Source organism: Panthera uncia, chromosome A2 (genome assembly GCF_023721935.1).
Source record: "Panthera uncia isolate 11264 chromosome A2, Puncia_PCG_1.0, whole genome shotgun sequence".
Lineage (NCBI taxonomy): Eukaryota > Metazoa > Chordata > Mammalia > Carnivora > Felidae > Panthera > Panthera uncia.
The window spans coordinates 148,247,009-148,274,578 of NC_064816.1; the positions used below are offsets into that span (position 1 = coordinate 148,247,009).

Genomic DNA, 27,570 nt, shown 5'->3' on the forward strand with positions numbered 1-27,570 from the left:
TTTTATTTTAGTCCCTTCCCAAAGGAGACATGAACAAAGTACTAAAATAACCTTAAAACATGATGGTCAAACAGCTTCAATTTCACTTTTTTCCATACCCCTTAGCAGGAGCTTCTAGAAAACAGCAAAAAAGAATTTAATCTTTTTCTTCCCTGTCCTATACGTCAAGAAGTTAATAAACAGTTTAATACCTCTGTGGACAAAAGCAAGAATCCTCCCCGCCTCCAACACTGGAGATTAGTTAATACCTTCTGCAGAATCATTTAATGACCCTGAGAAAGTCTCTATTAATAGCCAAGCCTCCCAGGCCACCCTGCATGTCCCCCTGGGGCAGGGAGCCTGCAGCTCACTGAACATGCCTGCCTGGCCCAAGTGGTAGCGGAGGGAAGTGGGGGTGCCCTGCCATCAGGTGTGACCTCCAGGGATGGTGATGAGGGAGGCTGAACTCCCTGAATACAGAAATGTTTCAAATGTTGCAATGGTTGCCACTGAGCTGTATACTTAAAAGTTATTAAAATGGTAAACTTTATGTTGTGTGTATTCTATTGCAATAAGAAAAGTTGCAATGGTCAGCTGAGCCTACAGGATTATGTCCGCGACAACCACCCCTCCACGCTGGGTGATCTCTCTGCCGTCAAAACCCCTTGCTCTAGGGGCGCCTGGGTGGCTCAGTCGGTTAAGCGGCCGACTTCGGCTCTGGTCATGATCTCGCGGTCCGTGAGTTCGAACCCTGCATCGGGCTCTGTGCTGACAGCCTGGAGCCTGTTTCAGATTCTGTGTCTCCCTCTCTCTGACCCTCCCCTGTTCATGCTCTGTCTCTCCCTGTCTCAAAAATAAATAAAACGTTAAAAAAAAATTTTTTTTTAAACCCCTTTGTCTCTCCACAGCACCACACCGCCTCTGTGGGGAGGCAGATCTTAAACTGCACCTAAGGGTTTTCAAGGAACATTTCTAGATTATCATTTTTATTCTTGAATAGCTATGCACAAAAATCTTTCTAATTACACGGCAAACAAGAATTCTACATATTAAAAATGGCTTCCCAGGTTGAAAACTATGCTCATTGCATCCCAACACAGGCTTATCAAACTTGGGCTCAATCAGTTGAGCATCCAACTCTCGGTTTCAGCTCAGGTCGTGATCCCAGGATCGCGGAATTGAGCCCCACATCAGCAGGCTCTGAGTTGACAGTGCAGAGCCTGCTTGGGATTCTCTCTCTCCCTCTCTGTCCTTTCCTGCTCACATGCGCACTCTCTAATAAATAAACATAATACATAAATACATACCTAAGGAAATAAACAAGTGATACAGTAAGAATAACATGTCGGACACTATATCCAGAGGGGTATGAAACTAGCTTCTAGGGCCAACTGTGCATCAGGACCGCTTGTGGGTGCTGCCGCGGAAAGACAGTGTACCTGGCAAAGGATGCTTAGGCCCGTGAGGAGGCCCAAAGAGGCGATCCGGGAAAGGGTTGGGAACTTTCCCAGTGATGAGCTTTCCTGGGCACTGGGCCAGTAACGCATTCGCTGCCTCACCTGCAAGGACAAATGGGAGGTGGGGCCCGCAGCAGGAAAACTCAGGCAGGAATAAAAGGACCAAAGGACCTGCGACCCCCAGCAACCTGGGGTCTCACACAGCAGATGGGCAACTAAAATGTGTTCTCCAGGTTGTCTATCTTCAATCGCTAAGGAATGCTTTTAGACCCACAAGAAAAGCAGGGACATAATCAGAGAGCTCCTCATTCTTCATGAAAACAGTGATCACAATGGCTCCAGAGTGCTCCCTCTGTTCCTGGATACCTTGCCTGTAAACCTCAATTCTCACAAAGCCCTACTGGAAGGTACAGGAAGGGAGGCGCCCAGAACTCCAGCTGGTCCCAAGCCTGGCAAGACAGTCAGGACGAGGACCCTGGTCTGTCTGCAGCTTCGATCACAACATACAAAATGACCACCCTGCATTAAGGAAACAACACCCATCTGAATAAATTTTAACTTAAAAGCGATGTAATTGCCAAGAAGCACATGAAAAGATGTTCAGTGTCATCAGTCATTAGAGAAACCACAACGAGATACCAATTCACACCCATTAGGAGAGCCATACTTTTCTAAAGAGACCAAAAACAAGTGTTGGAAAGCATGTGGAGTAATTGGAATCTTCATACACTGCTGCGGCATCCGCTGTGGAAACAGTTTTGCAGTTCCTCAACAAGTTAAACACGGAATTACCCTATGACCCAATAATTCCACATCTAGGGGTAAACCCAGGAGAACTGGGGCACCTGGGTGGCTCAGCCGGTTAAGCGTCCTATCTTGATCTCATGGTCTGCGAGTTTGAGCCCTGAGTCGGGTTCTGTGCTGACAGCTCAGAGCCTGGAGGCTGCTTCGGATTCTGTGTCTCCCTCTTCCTCCCTCTCTCTGTCTCTCTCTCTCTGTCTCTCTCTCTCTGTCTCTCTCTCTCTCTCTCTCTCTCTCTCTCTCCCCCCCCTGCTCACGCTCTGTGTCTGTCTCAAAAATAAAAATAAACATAAAAAAAAAGGTAGGGGCACCTGGGTGGCTCAGTCGGTTAAATGTCCAACTTCTACTCAGGTCATGATCTCACAGTCTGTGAGTTCGAGCCCCGCATTGGGCTCTGTACTGACAGCTCAGAGCCTGGAGCCTGCTTTGGATTCTGGGTCTCCCTCTCTCTCCACCCTCCCCACTCATCCTCTGTCTCTCTCTCTCTCCTCTCTCTCTCTCTCTCTCAAAAATAAACATTAAAAAAAAGTTAAAAAAAAAAGTAAACCCAAGAGAAATGAAGACAGGTGTTTAAAAAACAAAAACTTGGGGGCGCCTGGGTGGCTCAGTCGGTTAAGCATCCGACTTCAGCTCAGGTCATGATCTCGCAGTTTGTGGGTTCGAGCCCCACATCCGGTTCTGTGCTGACAGCTCAGAGCCTGGAGCTTGCTTCGGATTCTGTGTCTTCCTCTCTCTGCGCCCCTTACCTGCTCACACTCTGTCTCTCCCTCTCAAAGATGAGTAAACATTAAAAAAAATTTTTTTTAAACAACAAAAAAAACCCAAAAAATTGTACAGGAATGCTCACAGCAGCACCGTTAACAACAGCCAATCAGTGGAAACGACTCAAATACCCATCAACTGATGAACAGACAAAATATGGTACATCCATACAAGGCAGTATTATTCAGCCATAAATAACAAATAGAAGTAGTCATACATTCAACACAGATGAACCTTGAAAACATTATGCTAAGTGAAAGCAGCCCCCCCACACACACACACACATATTGTATGATTCCACTTGCATGAGATATTTAGAATCAGCAAACCCACAGAAACAGCAGATTAGTGGCTACCAGGGGTGGGGGAGGGGAGCAATGGAAATAGAAGTGAGGGTTGCCTAACACAGTGAATATCTTTAATGCCACTGAATCGCACGCTTTAATTAAAATGGTAATTTTAGGTTACGTGTATTTTACTATAATCTTTTAAAGCAATCAATTCAAGGGCTCAAATACAAACACTCCAAATTAAACATCCTTATGCCAATTTAACTTTGGTAAGCCTGCTATACTAAAGCTGACTTTCCTATCAGCTCAGTGTTTCTCAGAATGATCCTGCTCTCAGAATCACCTGAAGATCTTTTTAAAATGTGGATTTCAGGGGCGCCTGGGTGGCTCAGTCGGCTAAGCCTCCGACTTCGGCTCAGGTCACGATCTCACTGTCTGTGGGTTCGAGCCCCGCGTCGGGCTCTGTGCTGACAGCTCAGAGCCTGGAGCCTGTTTCAGATTCTGTGTCTCCCTCTCTCTGACCCTCCCCCGTTCATGCTCTGTCTCTCTCTGTCTCAAAAATAAATAAACGTTAAAAAAAAAATTTAAAAAAAATTAAATGTGGATTTCAGGGCACCTGGGTGGCTCAGTCGGTTGAGCGTACCGACTTCGGCTCAGGGCACCATCTTGCAGTTTGTGAGTTCAAGCCCCACAGCAAGCTCCCTGCTGTCAGCACGGAGCCCACTTCAGATCCTCTGTCCCCCTCTCTCTTCTCCCTCACTCACCCACTCTCTCTGTCTCTCTCTCAAAAATAAACATTTTAAAAAATGTGGCTTTCCAGGCATTTCCCCAAACTCTCCAAGAGGATGGGACTGGGGAAATCAGTGCCTTAGCACCCACCAGCCCTGTCCTTCCCACCAGTTCTTGCCAGTTCCCACCAGTTCCCCGGAGCTTCTCAAAAGGAAGGTGTTAATCACCTCCTTACTACATGCTGACAGCTGCCGTCTGGGTACTCCCTCTGAGCTGCTAGAATCTGCTGTGTTAGCTCTCAGTTGCATTTGCTAAGTCAAGCCCCTCCACCAGGCAGAAGCTGACCTCGGCCCTCTAACTATTTGCAGTTCTGTGCCACTTGTGGTCCACAGAGATGGTTATCTTGCTTTTGAGCTTGAAGAGACTTTTTGGTTTTCTATGTTTGTACTTCATCTATCGATGTTACGTATTTAAATTTGCCTTCTCACCCAAAACTGTGATTGGTTTCTGACCACCTTCACTTTAAAACCAGATCCCTGGGGCACCTGGGTGGCTCAGTCAGTCGAGCGTCGGACTTCAGCTCGCAGTTTGTGGGTTCGAGCCCCACGAGGGGCTTGCGGCTGTCAGCACAAAGCCTGCTTCGGATCTTCTGTCCTCTCTCTCTGTCCCTCTCCCCCCTCCCAATCATGCTCTCTCTCTCAAAAATAAATAAAACATAGGGGCGCCTGGGTGGCTCAGTCGGTTAAGCGGCCGACTTCAGCTCAGGTCATGATCTCACAGTCTGTAAGTTCGGGCCCCGCGTCAGGCTCTGTGCTGACAGCTCAGAGCCTGGAGCCTGTTTCGGATTCTGTGTCTCCCTCTCTCTGACCCTCCCCCGTTCATGCTCTGTCTCTCTCTGTCTCAAAAATAAATAAACGTTAAAAAAAATTTTTTTTTAAATAAATAAAACATTAAAGAAGTGTTTAATAAATAAAAAATAAAACAAAACCTGATTATTAATACGGTTTCTTCTAGGCATACTGAAATCATCCTTTAAGACAAACCAGTTTTTAAATAAAATTGTAAATTTTTTTATACGAGTGGCAATTGTGAAATGTATCTCCAGTATGGATCAACAGCAAGCTTGGCAAGTTTTGGTAGTTTTTAAACTGGTTCCCCCATCTCTTACCGACCTCCCTCCCCCCACTGTCCCTCCCCCACGTCTCCCCAGTCCTTGTGTTCTCATCTGCCTCTTGTCTCCTCCCTTTCCTCAGCTGGTTTCACATAAGACTATGAAACCAAATAATATATTATATTCATTGTTAAATTTACTGAGTGGGGCTCATTATTCTCTGCTTTTAAACACTGGTAATAATTTGTTCTTTAAAAAAAATTTTTTTCTGCTTGTATATAAGCCTTGGTTGATTTCTCTAGAGGAATCAGTGGCCTCTAAGAGAAAAAAGAGTCCTGATTACTGACACTATTTAAAAAAGAATACAGGGCATCCTCAGTGAGAATTTTTTTTTTTTTCCTCAGTGAGAATTTTAAACCACTCTACTGTCATGATACAATCACTGCCTCTTTCACTTGGCTACAGAGACAGGAAGAAAAGTCTCTCACAGACCAAAAGAACTTTAAAAAAAAATAAAGGACTTACAGCAGTCTTATGCAGGGGCATCTAGAGGTCCCCAGGTGTTTGGAATCCCTGACCCACCCGCTGTCTGTAATGTCCCCACCAATCTAACAATGACAAGGACAAATGCCCCTGCAGGTGACACTACCCAGCTGAGCACCACTGACATGTATGAATCTCCACCGGGGCAGCCTGGGGAGAAGAGCGGAAGAGGACAGGTGAACAACCCCAAGCCGCCCTCGGCCAACTGGTATAGGAAAACCACAACAGTACATTCCCTTGGATTTTATTTATCAACATGTTCACACCAAGTAGGAGGGAATCAAAGTACACTTTCCCACTTCCTTCTACATGATCTCATTGTTTTTAAGTCTGTTAGTACAGAATCATTGTTTATCCATTGTGTTTCTTGTGTAATTTGTGGTCGCAGTGCTGACCAATTTCCCTGAGATGAAATCGAAAGCAACAAAAATCCATTTATTAACATCAGCGATAGCTACCATTCACTGACTGCCTACTATAGGCCAAGTTTTGTGCTAAGCACCTTTAAGACATTATATCACTTAACTTCCCCAAGAACCCATTCTGCAAACGAAGAAACTAAAGGTAGGTTAAGGAATCCGTAAGGGCCACCTGTTTGTAGGATGTGGAACAGGGATCTATACACGGGTTTGCCGGCCGCCAGGTGCTCATGCGCCTGAACCCTCTGGACAGACAGCCTGGGCGGTGGTCTGCAAACTGGCGGGTCACACACTCCATCAAAAAATTCCCAAGCACACCTCCACTAACATACTTTCATTCTTTTAAAAACTGTACACAAAGCCTAATGTTTTAATATTAGGAGTCTTACAAATCATATGCAAACTACATTTTAAAAGAAGGATGTAGGAGCGCCTGGGTGGCTTGGTCGGTTAAGCGTCCAACTTCGGCTCAGGTCATGATCTCAAGGCTCATGGGTTCGAGTCCCGCGTCAGCTCTGTGCTGACAGTTTAGAGCCTGGAGGCTGCTTCGGATCCTGTGTCTCCCTCTTTCTCTGTCTCTCTCTCTCACTTACTCTCTCTCTCAAATATAAACATTAATTTTTTTGTTTGTTTAATAAAAAAGAAAGAAAAGAAAAGAAGGATGTAGGGATGTCTGGGTGGCTCAACTGGTTAAGCATCCAACCTTGGTTCAGATCATGATCTCATGGTTCATGGGTTTGAGCCCCGTGTCAGGCTCATTGCTGACAGCTCAGAGCCTGGAGCCTGCTTCGGATTCTGCATCTCCCTCTCTCTCTCCTGCTAGAGCTCTGTCTCTATCTCTCAAAAAAAAAAAAAAATTTTTTTTAAAAATTTAAGAAGGATGTAAATATGTGATAAATGACATTATTCAATATCAATATTCAGGGGCCAGTTTCTTACCACATCTGATAAAATACTCCTGCAGGTGGAACTGTGACTCCCCAAAAAGATCTGTTGAAGTTCTCACCCCCACTACCTCAGGACATGACCGTCTTTGCAAAGAGGTTCTTTACAGAGGTAATGAAGTTACAGGGAGGTCATGAGAGTGGTGTCCTTAAAGAAAGGGGAAATTGAGACACAGACATGCTCTGATGGAAAAATAAGGTGATGACCAGGGAAAAGACAGTCATGCAGCTGGAGTCATGCATCTTCAAGCCCAGGAAGGCCAATAATCGCCGGCAAATGCCAGAAGCTGGAAGAAGCACACAAAAATCCTTCGGAGGATGCAGGGCCCCGTGGACACCTTGATACGGACTTCCTGCCTCCAAAACAGTGAGATGATATGTTTCTGTTGTTTGAAGCCAGTGTGGGGTACTTGGTTTCGGCAGCCCCAGGAGACCATACAGATGCTGCCACTGTCCTTAACAGCAAAGAGGCTGAAAAGCACACCCAGGAGCAGGAAGAGCACAGGCTCGGCTGTCCCCACTTACCTGTTTGCACAGTTAGACTACATGCCACGAGTCTCTACCCCCTCAGCAAAACCATTTGAAGCCACCTGTCTACTAGCGAAAATTTGTTTATATATAATTCAGAAATCTGCTCACAAGAACATCCATCCACCTCCATCCAACCCAAGCCACTGAAAGACAGCAAAGGAAAAGACTCACTGCCAACGCCCCCATGCCCCAGGCTCCCTGTCTGTCCCTCAGGATGCTTTATGCTCCGTATGTGACATGAAACCCTCTGTCATACAGACCGAGTGAGGGTGTCAGGGTCAACCCGTACATTACCTATTGCAAAACTTCTTCTTGATTTTTATATACAAAATAGGTGTTTTTAAAAATAAGTAAAAGTTCTCCTCCTTTCTCCTGCCCCACCTGGAGACAAGCCCATCCTGCTATCTCATCACACAGGAAAGAGACAGGAAGCTAATGCACACCTGTAGGACTCACCTAACGTCTTAACTACCATTCAGAAGGCCAACCAACTCCATGTTGATAAAGGTCAAATAGTCTAGTCTCACTGGGTCAGTATTTACTCAGTATCTACTACATACCCAATAAATGAAATAAATGGTGCCACAGAAACATTAAAAAAAAGATAGCCAAGAAGAACTTGAAAATTCTGGGGGTGGCAAGACGATGAAGTGTGTTTGCAAGAGCAATGGAATTTCCAAAAATACGGTGAGATGCGCTTGAGGAAGGCCTTCGTAGCACAAGCGAGACTTAGATCAGAACTGAAAAACGGCTAAACTTACAGAACAAAGGCATTTGTCTTTCGGGCCGAGCAGGGAGAACATATTATCACAAAGCAGCAGGGCGGGGGGGGGGGGGGGGTGCCCAGGGGGTGGGGGGGGCTTTGGGTGACCCAGAAAGTGCACACCTGACCTCAAACATCCAGTTTCAAGTTAGTCTAAAAATTCTTCCAGAAGTGCAATATATACAACAGAATATGAAGAAGCTCCTTACATATTAGCATAAAATGATCTCTAAGATGTGTCATTAAATGAAAACAGCAAGGGACAGAACAGTGAACATGGAAAGTCGTTTGGGGAAAGGGATACACACAAGCACACACACGCTCTTGTTTGTATTTGCATTAATCTCTGGAAGAATACGGAAGATACTGATACCCTTCAAGGACTGGCACTGGGTGGCCAGGTAACAGGGGGGCCAGGAGAGACACTTTCTATTTGCAGTTTGTACCTTTTGTTAATTAGATGAAGTTTATCCGATGAAAGTACATATCGTGTAGCCACCACCCAAGACAAGACACAGAACATTTCCATCAGCCCAGAAAGTTCTCTCAGGCACTTTCTAGTCAATCCCACATCCCCAGTTCCTAACTCCCAGGCAATCACTTTCTGACTCTTACCAACATTTGCACATAGTTTTTCAAATGTTAATGCCTAAAGGGCACTTCTCCACAGACCCCACTATCCCTTATTGTCCTGTGATGAGCCTGCTTCATTTATTTATTACCTGCCTGATTCCTGCCTAGAAACATCTGAGTTTGTGACCTCTGCCTTTTGAATTTCGAACCACGTGAAAGTATGACCTATTCAATAAAAGATTAAGAACAACTTTAAAGTAACAAAATACAATAATACCATGCCTGCCGATTCTGGCTGGAAATTTGTGATCCGTGATTTAAATACATATTTCCTGAAAAATAATTAACTTGCTCTGTATGGAGAAAACCCTAAATCAAACTTACGAAACGTTGCAACGTTTCCTGAACTCCTCACTTTGCAGCCTCAGAAGGCTCTTAAACACAAATGGCTACGGAAGGAAGCCAGGGAGAAAGACAAGGAGTGAACCTCACAAAATAAGGGGTGTTGAGATCAAGCACAAGGAGCCACAAAGACACATTCTCAGCATGGTGCCACCATTCATAAAAGTGGGCTTGGTGAGGCTGGGGGTTCTGTTACCTCAAGATAATGTTGGCAATGCTTCCAACTTTTAAAAATAAATACGGGGCACCTGGGTGGCTCCGTCGGTTAAGCATACGACTTTGGCTCCGGTCATGATTTCACGATTCACGAGTTCAAGCCCTGCATCCAACTCTGCGCTGACAGTGCAGAGCCTGTTTGGGATTCTCTCTCCCTCTCTCCCTCTCCCTGACCCTCCCCCACTCTCGCTCTCATTCTCAAAATAAATACATAAACTGTAAAATAAACAAATAAATAAGTCTGCAGGCCAATGAAACCAACTTCTTCAGGTTAAAATTCAAAACGGGAATACCAGGAAATGTTGGCCTCAAGACTGGAGAGTTCCTCCCTCATGCACAATTGGTGAAAATGCAAACTGGGACAGCCACTGTGGAAAACAGTATGGAGGTTCCTCAAAACATTAAAAATAGAACTACCATATGATCCAGAAACTCCACTACTGGGTATTTACCTGAAAAATATGCAAACACTAATTTGAAAAGATATAGGCACCCCTATGTTTACTGCAGCATTGTTCCCAATAGCCAAATTATGGAAGCAACCCAGGCGTCCACTTGATAGATGAATGGGATAAAGAAGAAGTGATACGTGCGCGCGCGCACGCACACACACACACACACACACACACACACGGGAATATTACTCAGTCATAAAAAAGGAAGAATTCTTGCCATCTGCAACAACATGAACAGATCTAGAGGCTATAATGCTCAGTGAAATAAGTCGGAGAAAAACAAATGCCATATGATGCCACTTATGTGTGGAATTTAAGAAACAAATGAAGAAAAAAAAAGAAACCAAAAAACAGACTCAACTCCAGAGAACAAACTGATGGCGACCCAAGGGGAGGTGGGTGTAGGGATGGTTGAAATAGGTGAAAGATTAAGAGTCTACTTATCCTGGCGAGCACTGTATAATGTATAGGATTGGTGAATCATTATATTGTACACCTGAAACTAATATAACACTGTATGTTAACTATACCAAAATTATTTTTTATTTAAAAAATTTAAAAATGATAAAAATATTGAGAGATCTTAAAGTTACCTAATAATCACTTGTGTTCCCTGGAATGAATGATGAGGCCCAGGGGCACTGAGGACCCTGGACAAACCCCAGAACTGCCTATAACACACCAGGCTCCCAGTGCCCCACGGATGTGTCACATACACTAAGCAAACACATCTGAGCCAGCCCCCAGCGTAGGAATGGGGGCAGCTTGTGCAAGTTCAAGAGACCAGTGAGCAGATCTGAGGTCAACAGACTGTGCCAAGCCGTAATCCTCCTAAATAATGCCACATTGTCAAAAAGATGGCCGAAGCCACTTTAAGATCAGCACAAAAACAAGTTACCCGGCAACATGGGCTAATACTTTGGTGGTCTCCATCGCATTCAAATTGGTGTCTGACATAATTACACACATCAATTTAATACTCTAGCTGTTAGAAGTCAGGAAGAGGAAAACCTTGCTAGGAGGGGTTTGAGGGGCGACTCAGTCGGTTAAGCATCTGACTCTTGGTTTCGGCTCAGGTCACGATCTCATGGTTCATGAGCTCAAGCCCCACATAGGGCTCTGTACTGACAGAGAGCCTGCTTGGTATTCTCTGTCTCCCTCTCTCTCTCTGCCCTCCCTCCCCCCGCTCGATATCTGTCTCTCACACAAAAATTAACTTTTTTTTTTTTTTTTTTCAAAAAAGAGGGATCTGAGACTAGAAGAGGCAGAGGCCTGGGGGGCGGGGGCGGAAGCACTTCTGAAGGGCAGGTAATGTTCTATTTCTTGACCTCAGTGTTGTTATACAGCTGTATGCAGTCTGGGCAAATTCATCAAGCTATATACTTAAGAGTACTTTTATATATCTATAATATATAATAAACAACATAATATATAACACTTTAAGCTACAAGTAAAAGGTGTAGAGACAAAGAAAATTTCAAAAATTGTATTTCTATCAAATTTGCAAAACCCTTAAAACACTTCTAACAGATCCATCCAACACTCATAACTAAGCTGGTCAGTTAGTTTAAGCCACTTAGCTAAGCTATTCAAAAACGGAAAGGTTGCCTATAATCTTCCTTCTAGCCTTACTAGTCTTCCAGAAGAGAATATGCTTTGTGAGCTGTAATTTGTGTGATGAGATGAATTCTTTAAAAATCTGTATGGAAACCAGCTCTGGAATCTGAATTATATGTAAATACCTTAGGGGACTCTTATCACCTAAAGACTATTTAGCACAAGAATAATCACTTCCAAATTACTTTCCAGTGCTTGCTTCTCACCTTCCCTTATCACAATGCTGAAGCCAGAGGCAAACCCACCAGCCCTGTGATCCCTGCCCTCTCCACTCCTCGGGCTCCCTCCTCCCTCCACCCTTCCCCGGGGCTGAACCCACAACCTCTGATCAGATCGTCTCCCCTGCTTTGCTACATTATCAGCACCATATGATGTCTCCACCACCTTCACCCTCACCCTGGCCCATCTCTGTCACCACAGTTACCTCCCCAACACTCCTTCCTCCCCAAGGTCAAATGCGCCTCTCCCTGCCCCACCAACACATCTTCGTGAGTAACCTGAACCCAAATGTGGCATCACAGAAGCCAGACTCACGGGACCTTCCCTCCGCCCATGGCTCCGTCTCACCCCATCCTTAAAATCTTCTCTCTTTCAAACATCAGAGGCTTTTTGTCCCTAGAACATTTTGTCCTTAATCCTGTCGCTGCCCCAGCTATTTCTCCTTTTCCTTTCCCTTTCCTTCCTTGGGCATTTCCTGAAATGCACCGTTAGCAATCTCTTCTCTGCATGTCCTCTTTGATAGGTTTACACTCACGTGGCTGGCCCCAGGGACTGTTTATGTCCATCCCTGGAGTTCTGGGAGCCACTCCCCAATGAACAGAACTGCACTGGCTCACGCTGTAAATCCACTTGTTAGACAATAACACGGCTTTCTCCAACAACTGATCTGAAGCACCACCGACTGAACAAGTCGTTCCTCCAGGATCATTCAGGACCATCTGTGTTAATAAAATGCCAATTTGGTGAATACTCCGGAACCAAGGTAAATTCAATACATCCTGAAGAGCAAATTACCAAAGAAGAGAGTAGTCTAGAAGCCCGAACAATGGCCAGGACTTTGAAAGTGTTCATGAAGTGATGTGAGCTACCTTTATAAATACTGCAGAATATAACTGCTTTGTTTCAGTGAAACAGTTTGGCACCAATGAATAACTAATACATATGGAAAGAACAGTATCTAGAATCAGACAAACTAGGTTTGAGTCTCCACTAATGCTGAGTTCACCAATCCTACCTATAGTGTTTCCATCTATAAAAGGAGGAAAAGAACACATGCCTCACAGGTTTGTTAGATTAAAGTAGATAATGCACGGCTGCAATACTGATGCCTGGGCTCCACTGAGATTCTAAACTAACTTGTCTGGATATAGGCTGGAATTTTACATTTTCCCAGGTGATTTAATGTGTACAAGGTCAAGAGCCACTGAACAAAACCGTGGCAAGCTTTCAAACCACATGTCAGTTATTCATATAATTATTAATAATATGGCCTAGAAGGGGTGCCTGGGTGACTCAATCAGTTAGGCATCCTGTCTTCAGCTCAGGTCATGGTCTCGCAGTTTGTGGGCTCCAGCCCCACGTGGGGCTCTGTGCTGACAGCTCAGAGCCTGGAGCCTGCTTTGGATTCTCTGTCTCCTTCTCTCTCTCCCCATCCCCCACTTGTGCTCTGTCTCTCTCTCTCTCTCTCTCTCTCTCTCTCTCTCTCTCAGTAATAAACATTTAAAAAAATCTTTTTAATAATAATAATACGGCCTAGAAAAATAAGAATTCAGAGTTCTAGGCATAAACAAGATTAGGCACATAAAAGAAATCAAGCTAAGGCAGGTGTTTTAATAATCTAGAAGAAGCTTAAGTGAACACTGGTTTGAGGGCACATTAAAAACAAACATGCTTGGGGCGCCTGGGTGGCGCAGTCGGTTAAGCGTCCGACTTCAGCCAGGTCACGATCTCGCGGTCCGTGAGTTCGAGCCCCGCGTCGGGCTCTGGCCTGATGGCTCGGAGCCTGGAGCCTGTTTCCGATTCTGTGTCTCCCTCTCTCTCTGCCCCTCCCCCGTTCATGCTCTGTCTCTCTCTGTCCCAAAAATAAATAAAAACATTGAAAAAAAAATTTTTTTTAAAAACAAACATGCTTTCTTGTTCCTGCTTTTCTCAGCAGTAAAATTAAAAAAAAAAAAAAAAAAAAAAAAAAAAAGTAGTTCCCAGGAATAAATTAAGGACTCTATACATCAAGTGGTGTTCATGAAGGTCACCCATAGTTAAGCAGCAGGAACTATGAACTGTTGATGTGAATTTCCAGGACCTGAAGATCCAACCAGCTGCTAATATAATAATCACCTAATGGGCCACTTTAGCAAAATATTCATACTCTCATCTAAAAATTTATTTTTCAGCCACTGAAATCTGCACTTGGCATTAAAGACACTAACACTTGCTCTTATCAGTTTTGTCACTTTGTGATACTTTTAAGATTTTTTTGGATCCTGAAAAAATATTCTAGAAGGTTCTATGAGGCCTTTTTTTTTTAATGCTTATTTTTAAGAGAAAGCAAGCAAGCACGTGCACACGAGTGGGGAAGGGGCAGAAAGAGAGGGAGACAGAGAATCCAAAGCAGACTCTGTGCCATCAGTGCAAAGCCCAATGCGGGGCTCAAACTCACGAACTGTGACATCATGACCTAAGCCGAAGTCATGACCCAAGCCAAAGTCAGACACGCAACCAACTGTGCCACCCAGGTAACCAACTGTGTCACCCTTCCTACAGGAAAACACTGCCAAAGAAAAAAAGGAAAAAAGACCCACAATGAACAAGCTGAATAATCTACAGTGAAAAACAAAAATATGAAAGAAAAACAAGCAAAACAAAATGAGGGCAGCCACCCTAGGAAAGAACATAGAGCTAAATTCAAAAGGGCAAGTTATGTGATCCATATTCTCCAGAAGAGAGTCAATGGAAATTTAATTACGAATTTTCACGTAATAAAATTTTAAAGCTGTTTCCTGTAATACGTATAAACATTCTCATTTATCATCCACATGATACAAATACGCACAATGAAACAAAACAACGGAACAAGTGCTCATTTCACACTTACTGTGATTCGTCCATTCAAAGGTGCATTTTTTTTTCACATTCTAAGACACCTGAAATTAGGTTGCATTTAACAACCAACAGTGTCTCCTGGCTTAAGTGGCAGTGCTTTCGACTCATGATTTTTCTTTCTCAGAGGTACAGAAAAATAAATGGTCCATCATCACACGGTTGATGGCATCTTAGGTTCAATGACATAGCACACTAGTAATCGGCAGTAATATTACTATGTCAAAGCTTTATGCTGGCAAGGAGCTAATAATCGAAGCAGGGAAACAAGACGGATACACAAAAACTTAGACTGACAATAATAAAAATTAGTTACTAATACGGGCAAATGACAGAAAGTGCTAAAAGAAGAGGAAGCAGAGGGCATTTGTACAGGTTTTTCTTAAGATTTAATTTTTTTATAAAGTTAATTTACTTATTCTAAGAGAGACAGACAGTATGTGAGCCAGGGAGGGGCAGAGAGAGAGAGAGAGAGAGAGAGAAGGAGGGAAGGAGAGGGAGAGAGGGAGAGAGGTAGAAAGAGAGACAGAGAATCCCAAGTAGGCTCTGGTCTGTCAGTGCAGAGCCGGATGCACGGCTCGAACTCACAAACCACAAGATCATGACCTAAGAGCTGGACTGAGCCACTCAGGCACCCCTAAGATTTTTTTTTTTAAGTACTCTCTACACACCTAACTTGGAGCTCAAACTCACACCCCTAAGATCCAGAGTCACATGCTCCACTGACTGAGCCAACCAGGCGTCCTGCATTTGTGCAGTTTAATTCTGTCACAGCACAGTCACAGAGCCTTTGGAGGGGCCTACGCTGCGACACAGATCAACAGGAAAGACCCCAAACGGGGTAAAGCCAGGACTCCGATGAAGTCCCTGCACACATGGCCTCCTCTGAAGTGCTCTCAGGTGGCTCTACCTTCTCTTATATAAACACTGACAGGCTCCTACTATGTGCCACAGACGGCACCTGATTTCTGGGATCTGGAGACACTGTCCCTGACCCGAGTTGCTCAGAATTAAAAATAAATCCCTACAGGAGCTGCAGTACAAGATGATCAATTCTGGAGATGGCTGCACAACGTGAATGTACTTAGCGCCAATCCATGGTGCACTTAAAAATGGTTAAACGGTAAATCTTGTGTCATGTGTATTTACCACAACAGCCAATCGATCTATCAGCAACTGGTACGACAGGCAGTACAGAAACAAGGAAAACGGCTGCAGCACAAAGGAGGGGCAACGCTGGGTAACAGCAGAGGGGAGGCCCCAGAAAAGAGCCCAGTTCTCCAGCCCCCATCCTCTCACCTCCAGATCATACCACCAGTGCCCAGGAAACAACGTCCCCACATCCACAGTGTGGCCGAGATTCCCAAAGCCACACACCCTCTGTCTCCTGGGCTCTGAATCTTTAAAGATGTGCATAGGGTAGAGACCTCCTTCTGGGTAAACACCTGTCCAGAAGGAGAGATGGAACAGTACATAACCAGACAGCAGGGCTGGGAAAAACATCAGCCCTGGCCAGATTCTCTCTTTCTGGAAAACAGCTCAACTATACAAACCATAAATCTATTTTGCAAATCCCAACACAGAGAGCATTATTTCGAAATAGTTACTCTGGAATGCATTCTGGTTTACACACACACACACAGGGTTTTTTTTTGTTTTAAAGTCTATCCTTTTTGACCCAGTTATTCTCCTTCTATAAACCCATCCTAAAGGAAATAACTAGAAGTTCAAACATCTATGTACAAAGTGGTTCATCATAGCATCATATATAATGGCAAGAATAGGGAGCAATAGATACCAAACAATTAAAGGATGACTTGAAAAATTCTGCCCTACAAAGGAATACTATGCATTCCACAAAAAAACATTTTAAAGAATATGTAATAGTGGGGCGCCTGGGTGGCTCAATCGGTTGAGCGTCCGATTTCAGCTCAGGTCATGGTCTTGCAGTTCATGAGTTCGAGCCCCACATCAGGCTCTGTGCTGACAGCTCAGAGCCTGGAGCCTGCGTCAGATTCCGTATCTCTCTCTCTCTCTCTCTCTCTCTCTCTCTCCCCCCCACCCCCGCTCACGCTCTGCCTCTGTCTCTCAAAACAAATAAATATTTAAAAAAATATATGTAATAGTATGAGAAATGTTTGCCAGAAAATAAGAATTATAAGATGCAAAAGTATATAGATAGCATGATCCCATTTTATGAAAAAAAAATTCAAATCTATTATATATACAAGTATGTACATTTCCTAGAAGCCTGGAAAAATATATAACAAACTCTTCACAAAATAGTTAGATGCTAGAAATAAAGATGCTTAATTTCTTCTAAATGTATTTCCATACTCTACAAAGTACATATAAATGAGTATTATTTGCCACCAGAGACAAACCTTTCTTACCCCAGCACAGAAGGAATCAACATTGCCAGGAACTCAGACTCAGATGCTATTGAGATTGATTGATTGATTGATTGATTGATTTAGGAGGGTGCAAGTGAGTGAGGGGCAGAGAGAGAGGAGAGAGTGGGGAAAAGAGGGAGAGAGAAAGAATCCCACACACGCTCCATATGGTCAGCATGGAGCTGAAGGGGGGCTTGAGCTCACCCCAAGCGGGGCTCAAACTCACAAACCATGAGATCATGACCTAAGCGGAGATCAGATGCTTAACCTACTGAGTCATGCAGGAGCCCCTACTGTTTTAAATGACAATCATCTCCAGGGATTCAAGTTAAGATGTAGTTTTGAGGTTCAACCACATGGAGGTGACTGATTAAGATCTTCGAGAAAGTAGTGGGGGTATGAAAAGGAGTTCTGAATTCTGTTTCAGAAGGAGGAAACAGGTAAGAGGCAGTAAAAAATAAAAGCCCAGCTTGGCACCGAGGAAGGCACTTGTTGGGATGAGCACTGGGTGTGGTATATAAGCGATGAATCACGGGAATCTACCCTCAAAACCAAGAGCGCATTGTACACGCTGTATGTTAGCCAATTTGACAATAAATTATATTTAAAAAGGGGGGGGGAGGAAGCCCAGCTTTATGAAGTTCAGGTTACCAAACTCACCAAATCATTATTTATCCTAGTTCATTTGATTATTTACACAATCGTTCATTCTTTCATAGAATCATAATTTCAATCATCCATTTAATGATTTAACACATGTTTATTGACAGCCAGATACGGTGCTAGATGGTGATATAAACACACATCTCTACCCTCCCGAAGTTTCCAATCTAGTTAAAAACAACTATAGCACAGAGTAGCCAGTGCTATAATAGGGATGCACATAGAGTAAAGGTGTCTAAACCATTCTGGTATTCCTGGAAGGCTTCCTGGAGGATGTGATATCTGTCCTGCGATTTTTGAGGGAAGAGTAAAATCAGGCAAAGGACAAGAAAGAGCACTCCAAGCAGAAGGAACAGCATAGAAACAGCATGTAAAAAAGGCACAGATGCACAAAAGAACCCAACATGGTTCCCCTTATGGGGAATGACCATATGGCCAGGACAGTGTGGTAGGAGGAGAGGCAGGAAAGGGGGAAGAGGCCATTAACACAGGCAGACCGCAGAAAATGAAGACGGAACAGGAAGACTGCCATCTGGGGCATCACATTGCCCTTCTGATCAAATGAACTTAGTGAACACACTAACGAGGACACGAGCCAAGAGGCTTACAAAGAATACTGCAGAAATCCGAAGTCAATTTCTAAACCTTGACCATACCAGCTACTTTGTTAAAGCACATAACCCTCAACCCAACTCACCCCCCATATCATTTGCCGTCTCCTCTTTATTTGCATTGCCCCTCTACTCTCTCTCCTTTATCCACCTTCTACTATTCGGTCTTTCTTCTGCTGCTCACTTTCTCTCCAAGTACCCATGCACTTCACCATGGGCATCTACATGAAAGTGTGTCTGTACTTATACATGTATTTCCATGTATATATATCTATATGTGCATCTCAGTACATACTGCTATTAACCTGGAAACTTGTACACACAATGCTTCTTGATATACTGACGTGTCTGCATATTTTGTATTTGTGAAAATGTCTATTAATGCATATTTCTGCCTTTTCTCATCTTTGCATGAGTGTTCTCCTCTGAATATCCATGCATGTTTATCTCTGATTATGGTTTTGCACATTGGCACCTGCAGGCCTCACACATGCAGAACATGGGAGCAGACGTTGGTTTCAGCCTCCCCCAGTCTTGCCTTGGGGAACGCTGCCTCCACCATGGTTTATGATCTAGGAACATCGGTTGCCCAAGATGCCCATTCTCTCCTGGCCAAGGAATGGGCACCAATCCTAAGCCACGGGCTCTCTCCCCCAGATTTGAATCTTGACAGAATAATAAAAAGACTAAAACTCATCCTGCTGGCTGTGCCCTGAAGGAACAGTCACCACTCCTACAGTCTGGATCCTGAAGATGCAGGCCCTGGGGCATCTTGTCAAGGCCACAGAAGTAGAAATTGACATATACATGTGATTATTTATATAACTTCCCAGCTGTAAAGTTCTCTAACTCAGGAACTATTTTACAATCTGTCACATACTTCCCATGATGACAACTTCACCTGGGACTGTCATTTAAAACTGTACTTCTGGGGTGGCTGGGTGGCTCAGTTGGTTGAGCGTCCGACTTCGGCTCAGGTCATGATCTCACGGTTTGTGGATTCGAGCCCTGTGTTGGGCTCTGTGCTGACAACTCGGAGCCTGGAGCCTGCTTCAGATTCTGTGTGTGTGTGTGTGTGTGTGTGTGTGTGTGTGTGTGTCTGTCTGTCCGTCCCCTCCCCTGTTCACACTCTCTCTCTCAAAAATAAACATTTAAAAATTAAAAAAAAAAAAAAAACTAAAAGAATACCACAAATCATGACCATGAACAACTAGAAAAAGTACCATGCACCCATTCATTCACTCACTCACTTACTAGTACAAGACACTGTGTTGGGCATCATGGAATAAAAAGATGATTCTAATGGGATTTACACTATGGGGGAAAAGGGAAAGGGAGGGATCATGGTGGAGAGGCCCAAACAGCACAGGGTCAAAGGTCTTTACATTTATTTCCCATAAAAAGCCTGCAGTTAAAACCCATATCTTGTAAATGGAGAAAATATAATCATTGTTATGATTGTTTTTAACCCTGACATTGGCTATCAGTTATTTTAGCATGAAATAGGTCTTGAAAGTTTGGTTGCAAAATAAGATTGAAATTTATGTTGTTAGACATTAATTTTTCTCGATTAGAGGATCCATTAACAAATGTATTTACAGAGTTATGTAAATTTTACCATCAAAGAGTCATAAGTTAGTTAAATTCCTAGGAGCTGACCTGCTGTGTCAAAGGGCATGAGCCACCCTCACTTGTAATGATCACAGAGCAACTGCAGGGAACCGTGCCTCTGAATCAGATATGACCCTTCTTTAAACACTAGCTTTGAGGACTACCCATGTTCAATAGCAAATGCCATGGCCGCATGGTTTCAGGTCAGTTCTCAGGACTACAGGGCAGAGGCCAAGAAGACTGCTGATCCCCTGACATGGATAAGATCTGGTCGTGTTAGAGGATTCAGCTTACACTACAGAACTTAATCCAAGAGAGACAAATCAAAGCAGGAATTAGAGTGATGTCCCCACTCCAACTGGTCGAAGGCTTACTGGGCCACTGGGGTCCAGGAGAAACAGAATTTGTCTCCTGGAGACCTATGGCTTCTCAGATAGCGTGATATGTCAAAAAATACAGACTAAAATGTTTCCAACACCAGCAAGGGGCTGAACCTCCCAGACACCCCAGGCTGGAGCCCAAGGTGCAATGGCAGGCACCTCACAGTTTATCTGGAACCTTCTGGGGTAAAGCTGTTCCTTCCATATTGAGTGTGCTTTTCTCAAGAAACGCTTTCTAAGGCGCTGCAGGACTCGACAGACATGTGGAGGTGCCTTCTGGATTTTCCAAAGAGATCAAGCTATTCGGAAGATGTACTCTTATGAATCAAAATCTCTAAGAACGTGAATGATAAACACTGGGAAATTGCAGGAGCACTACAGATCCCACGATATGGGCAAAAAGGTGGATGGGACACAAAGTGCAGTCTCTTCCGGAAGTTCATCATAACCTCTCTCCGTGTAGTTCTGTGGACAGACGGGCCCCTCGCAGGCCAGCAGTACAGCCTGAAGAGCAGGAGCCATCTGCCCTTGGCTCTGATCCAGGTGGCAATCAATCCCCACATCCTGTCCTCCACCAAAACACAGTGGAGTCTCCTCCGGGAGCACAGGTAAAATCCCATTCTAAGTTGTCCTAGGAGCAGGCTCAAGACTCGACGTTTGGCACTTGAAGGGGACCTTGAATAGGCACCCAATGAAAGAGCAAAGAACATCTGTAAGGTCGCAGGGAGTCGCTTGACACTCTTCAAGTCTATGATGGAAATGCTGCTGAGAGCACTGGGGAATTCTCGGGAGACTGAGGCAGTCCCAGCAGCTGGACAGAAAATGGATCTAGGAGACTTTTATCATGGGTTCACAGAGCCGCTCTGGGATCAGCCCCACAGTGTACCTTCTCTACCTGCCACAGAAACCCCCACAGGGCCAAGGGAGTGTGCTGCGGCACACAAGTGGTCCTCACCTGCATAGGCCCTTAACCACTCAACAATCCCTTCAGAGTTTCCTGCTCTCCTCCTTCTGTCGTGATGCACAGATACTACAATCAGACAACTTTTTCATGGAGCCCAAAGTGCTCCTGCCGCGTCACACTTAAATGATAATCACAGCACCATCAAAAAGAAAAAAGAGACCATCGGGCATTAACTTCCTCAACAGCATGATCCTCCCAGGCTCACCAGCACCCACCACTCTTTCCCTCCCACCTGCCTCCGTAGAAGAGGCGCCAACTTTCCTGCCCAAGGAGTCTGAATCCCTCCTCCCACCCCCCCCCCCCCGTTACTAGCTGTGTGACCTGAGGCAAGTTACTTATCTCCTTGGATGCTGCTGACTTCTTCATCTGTGAAAGGGAGTTAATCATTGTTTGTCAGAATTAAATAAATTAACACAATTAATACATGTTGAGCACCTACAAGAATGCCCGGCATATGGGAAATGTACATTAAATATTACTTAGCTGTTATCATGCCTATTGTTATCATTTATTGCTGTCCACTCTGAGAACTCGCTCCAGTAATGGTACCTTTCCATTTCCTCTTCATTTTCAACCATTTTGGGCTTGTAGTAATCTCCAAAGGTGACCACCATCAATTCATAAGTGTATGCTATTCCATCCATCAATGCGTAGTTCCTATTCCCTCCTGCCCCTTGAGTCTGGGCTGGTCTTGTGAGTTGTTCTGACCAACAATATGCAAAAGAGTCAACACTGTGGCTGCTTCTTTTTAGTTTTTTTAATTTTATTTAAATCCAAGTTATTTAACATATAGTGTAATAATCATTTCAGGAATAGAACTTAGTGATTCATCACTTACGTATAATACCCAGCGCTCATCCCAACAAGTACCCTCCTTAATGCCCATCACCCATTTAGCCCATCCCCCCACCCAACACCCCACCAGCAGCCTTCAGTCTGTTCTCTGTATTTAAGAGTCTCTTATAGTTTGTCCCCTTCTCTGTTTTCATCTTATTTTTTCTTCCCTTCCCCTATGATCATCTGTTAAGTTTCTCAAATTCCACATATGAGTGAAATCATATATTTCTTTCTAACTGACTTATTTTGCTCACATAATACATTCTAGCTCCATCCACGTTGTAGCAAATGGCAAGATTTCATTCCTTTTGATCGCCGAGTGATATTCCAGTGTATGTATATGCCACATCTTTATCCATTCATCTGTTGATGGACATTCAGGGTGTTTCCAGACTTTGGCTATTGTCGACAGCCTGGCTTCTTTGGGCTCTTCCCAGACTTTGGCTATCGTCAACAGTCTGGCTTCTTTGGGTAACTTTCAAGCTCAGGATCTTAAGAGAACTGGCAGCTTCTGCTTCATCCCTCCTGGAAGGCTGCCGCCAAATATGAAGTCCTACTGCCCTGAGGCCACTATGCTTTGAGAAAGCCCAAGACAGTCACATGAGAAGAGAGAGGGAGGGCATATGGAGCACCAAGAAACTGGATACATGAGTGAAACCCTCTTAAACCTTGCAGCCCAATCCCGGTACGAACCACCAACAGCCCAATTAATGGCTACAGGGAGAAGAATCACCCATCTGAGCCTTGTCCAAATTCCTGACCCACAGAATGATGAGAAATAATAGATCATTATTGTTTCAAGCCATTCAGTTTGGGGCTTGATTGTTACACAGCAAGAGATGACTGAACAATGCTCCTCTTTAGCCCTAAAAGAATGCTCCAATCTTATATCCCACCTTAAAAACAAAATATCCCACACAGTTCCTTGATCCTTATTGCTTCCTTTGTATCATCATTGCATCCTCTATTACAGCAGTGACCATGCTGTTGTATAGTTATTTATGTATAGGACCATCTCTCCTACTTGACTGAGTTCCTTGAGGGTCATGACTGACTGCCATATTTATTTTAGTACCCCAACATCTAGCACAGGGTGGTGAGAGCTCAGAAAATGTCAGCTGGCAAATGCACACATGTATGATGAATGGGACCTCCATATAACCGGGTCTACCTCCAGGCATGCATTCTGGCACTGGAAACCCCAAGACAAAGATGGAATGGAGAAATTTCCAGAACTACACAAAATGCAAAAGGTACAGGAAAGAGATAAAGGGAAGTAACAGCATGGTGGAGTCTGAGGCCACACGTTGAAATCTGCTGAGATTTGGGGGTTGTTTCCGCAGCACGACCAGCTTATCCTGACAGAATACATATTCTACATGTGGTTTTCCTCTCAGGAAGAAGTGAATCCTGAATTGCAAAGAGGGAGAAGAAGAACTTGAAGCTTGTCAATGAGTAAAATCAATATAAACTGTGATGAAAAAAAAAAAAAATAGGACAGCTTCAGGCCTAAGATTTCTTGATATTATTTAGAAGGTTAAACTTTAACACCAGATCCAGGCAAGAACTCCAGGTTTTAATACGCTGTATTTTGTGAAGAACTAGAAAGGCCTTGGGCATATAAAACAATGGAAGCAGGACAGTGAGGTGCACCGGTTGAGTTTTGAACAAGCTATTTCTTTTAAGGCATCAACTTACTCCCACCGAAATTTCAAAGTTAATGAGAAATTGATTTTAAACCAGTGGTCGACACCGATTTACTAGCAAAGAGAATGTATTACAACCACACGCTTTGCTGTCAGAAACAAACCACAGAAAAAAAGTGTAGTCGAAACAAAGTAGAAATATTATCAAACCCACAAGGATCCGATCCAGAACGCGAGAGAGGAAATGGAGTACAAAAATGTCACTTGGTGTTAAGAAAAATATTATTCTCTGGGCTGGAAGTCAGGGAATACAGGCTAGGCTCATAATATTAACTTTCTGAAACTTTTTATTTTTAAACTTTCTCATTTGTAATCTGCTGAGATCAAACAAAACGACACTTCCACGCACCACTGTAACTTTCAAAAGCCTGTTCCTTCATTCCGAGTAACCAATATGGTGAGCACCTTCTATGTGAGGCTGTCAGGGACCAAGGGAACAAGACCCGAGTGAAAAACATCAAGCACCTGGGGCGCTTTCTGCTGGCTGTTAAACACACCTCTCTTACGGAGCAGAAGGCCAACCTCACACACACTTCGCGCTTGAACTAGAGGACCCGGCTCCAAAAAGCACCAATAAGCTGCCTCCGTTGCCTACTAATATCGACCAATCAGGACAAGGCCCTTCCAACCAATCAGGGGAAGGGAACGGTCTCCATCCAAGCAGCGCCTCCCCTACTCTAAGTTAACGCTGTGTCTCCCTTCGGCTGAAGCTGTAGTCGCAATAAAGCCTTGTCTGTGCCTTTGACTTTTGGGTCCAGCCTCGTTTCTATCACTGTGGGGGGCCTTAGGCATGCCCGCACAGCTAGGGCTTCTGTCACGGGCAGGGGCCACAGGTGACCCCGACTGCAACGCTCCATCCAAAGAGTTCACTCCACCAAGCAAGCAAAACCTCTGAGTAGACGTTTTAACGGTAGAGTCATTCTCTAGCGTGGACCCAGAGCGAAGGAAACCCTGGTTGGGGTGCACATCCCCACCTCAGGGGTAGGAAGGCTCTCACTAGTTGTGTGACCTTGAGCAAATTAGTGAACCTCTCTGATCTTTACCTTCTCATCTGTAAAATGGAGATCATAACAGCACCTACCTCCCGGAGATAGTGTCTAGATTAAAAAAAGATACACTGTGCCTAGCACGATGTTTGGCACATGGCTAGCACTCTCTAATGGTTGGGTATTGTTCATCATTCCCAGGTCAGCCCTGAGATTTCTGCAGGATAGAAGCAGAAAAAGGAGTGCAAAGGGGGCCTCAGCTGACAGTCCCCAATGCCAATTAGCAATCAAAGAAATGCAACTGTAAAGGAGTCGGGCAAAGATAATAAAGATTCGTAATAGCCTGTATGATGGAGGTCGTAGAAGCAAAACCCGTACTCTGAATCATTGCTAGAGAGAAGGTAGCTTGCTTCAACCTTTCTAGAGAGCAATTTGGCAATATGTATCAAATGTTAATATACGAATACTGCCTGGTCCAGCAATTCTATCTCTGGGAATGTATCCATCCTATAAGGAAATAATTAGAAAAGTACGTAAAGGCAGATATACAAAGATGCTCACAGCAGTGTCTTTTATCACAGCAAAAGCTGAAAGCCACGGAATTACCCACGAACGGAGAACGGGCTAAATAAAGTATAGAACATCCACAGCGTCAAACAAAATCATAATGTGGATCTACATTTCCTAACAACGTAAAGATTCGATGATAAAGTGTGAAGTGCAAAATAGCAAGTTAGCAAACAACATGGCGAGGATGATACCGTTACTTTGCGTGTATGTGTATGTGCCTGTACGTGTGAAAAAGAAGTCTGAGAGGAAAACCACCAAAATGTCATAATGGTTATCTCTTAGTGATTTTCACTTTCCAACGTACATCTTTTTGTACCATCTGAATCCATTTAATGTGCAATCGACTTTACATTTGAAGCTTCATCATATCGCTCCTCTGCTCAAAACCCTCCCGCCGCTTCCCACCTCACCTGGAGTAATGCCCAAGCCCTCGCGAGGGCCCACGAAGCTCCATCCCAGCGCCCACTTCCTCTACCCCCAGCACCCACCTGAGCACCTGCTGATCCCCACCCCCACCTACTCACCTTTGAGCATCTGGGCCTCCTCCCCATCCCCCAACACCAGGCATACTCCCGCCTTTACGTTGGCTACTTCGTCTGCTGGGAACAGTTTCCCTAAATACCTGCTTGGCCCATGTGCTTACCTCCTTCAAATCTTTGATCAAATGTCATCATCGTGGGTGAACTGAGTCCTCCCCAAATTCCTATGTTGAAGTCCCCACCCCCAATACCTCAGAATGTGACCTTATGTGATTAGTTAAGATGAGGTCATAGTGGAAGAGGAGGATGGCCCCTAATCCAATGGAACTGTCCCTGTAAAAAGGAGAAATCTGAACACAGGCAAGCACACAGGGAGAAGGCCACGTGAGGATCAGAGGCTTACGGCCACAAGCCAAGGAATAGGGGACATGCCTGGAAACGCCCTCCCTGAGCGCCTTCGGAGGGAACATGGTCTTGCCGACCTAGATCTGGGACTTGTAGCCTTCAGAGAACCATGTGCCAATAAACTGTTGTTTAAGCCACTCAGTTGGTGGCATTTTGTTACGGCACACTCTAGCGAACTAATAGACTCACCTTCTCAATGAGGCCTCCCTAACCACCCAGATTAAAACTTCAATTCCTCACTCCCAAGCCCTCTCCCTGCTCTCTATTCCTTCCTGTGCTTATCACGGAGTCACACAGCATACAGTCAACCCGATGTATCCCCAGGACCCGCCACAGTGGCCAGTCACTCAAGAAAGGGTTGAAGAGTGAATGAGCAAACCACACAGAGGGACACAGGTAAAGTCTGCCCTGATGAAGCCTGCGGTCTAGTGGATGGAGACAGCGAATAAACAGACATATGCAACGTGTGGATAAGCACCACGGAGAAAAATAAAGCAGAATCAGGAGCAAGGAATTATGAAGGAGGTTACTGAATTTTTAAAACTTAGTTAGAGAAAGCCTCCCTGACCGCATGAGACCTGAGCAGACCTGAAGGGATACAGTAAACCATGCAGATAATATCAGAGATAAGAATGTTCTAGGCAGAGGGAACAGTACATACACATTATTGCCATGAACACATAATATTTTTATAATCGGGAAAAAAACCAACAAAGCTACTATAATCCTGAAAATGCATACAAATATTTAAAAGCCCCGTTTCCAGGGGCGCCTGGGTGGCTCAGTCAGCTGAGCGTCCAACTTCGACTCAGGTCATGATCTCACGGTTCGTGAGTTCAAGCCCTGCATCGGGCTGTCTGCTGTCAGCACAGAGCCTGCTTTGGATCCTCTGTACCCCCCTCTCTCTGCCCCTGCCCTGCTGGAATTCTCTCCCTCAAAAATGAATAAAATACTTGAAAATAAATAAATGCCTCATTCCAAGGACTAGGAAGAAGAATCTGATTTTACAAAGTCCTAAGGCTCTATTCAGCCTCTATTTAGGCCCACGTCGAAAACTCCAACCCTACACCCCCAGTCCAGTCCCCGAACCCATCCTCCATCAAACAGTTGCCCAGGAGAAAAACATTCAATAATACACAGATGGTGCCATGAGATGAGATGAAGGGAGAGGTAAAGGGAGAGGTAAAGGGAGAGGTGAGAGGAGAGGTAAAGGGTGAGGAGAGGGGTGATGGGTGAGGGGAGAGGTAAAGGGTGAGGTGAGGGGCGACGGGTGAGGG

General features: G+C 44.5%; 1 protein-coding gene across 1 annotated transcript in view; it reads right to left on the minus strand.

Moving 5' to 3' along the window:
• Positions 1-26,384, minus strand: part of KIAA1549 (KIAA1549 ortholog) — a 138,106-nt gene extending 111,722 nt beyond the window's left edge. The window contains exon 1 of the mRNA XM_049641937.1: positions 26,053-26,384. Coding sequence (XP_049497894.1) covers positions 26,053-26,083 — 31 coding nt within the window. The 5' untranslated portion in view covers positions 26,084-26,384. The remainder of the gene's footprint in view (positions 1-26,052) is intronic.
• Between the last annotated feature and the right edge of the window lie 1,186 nt (positions 26,385-27,570).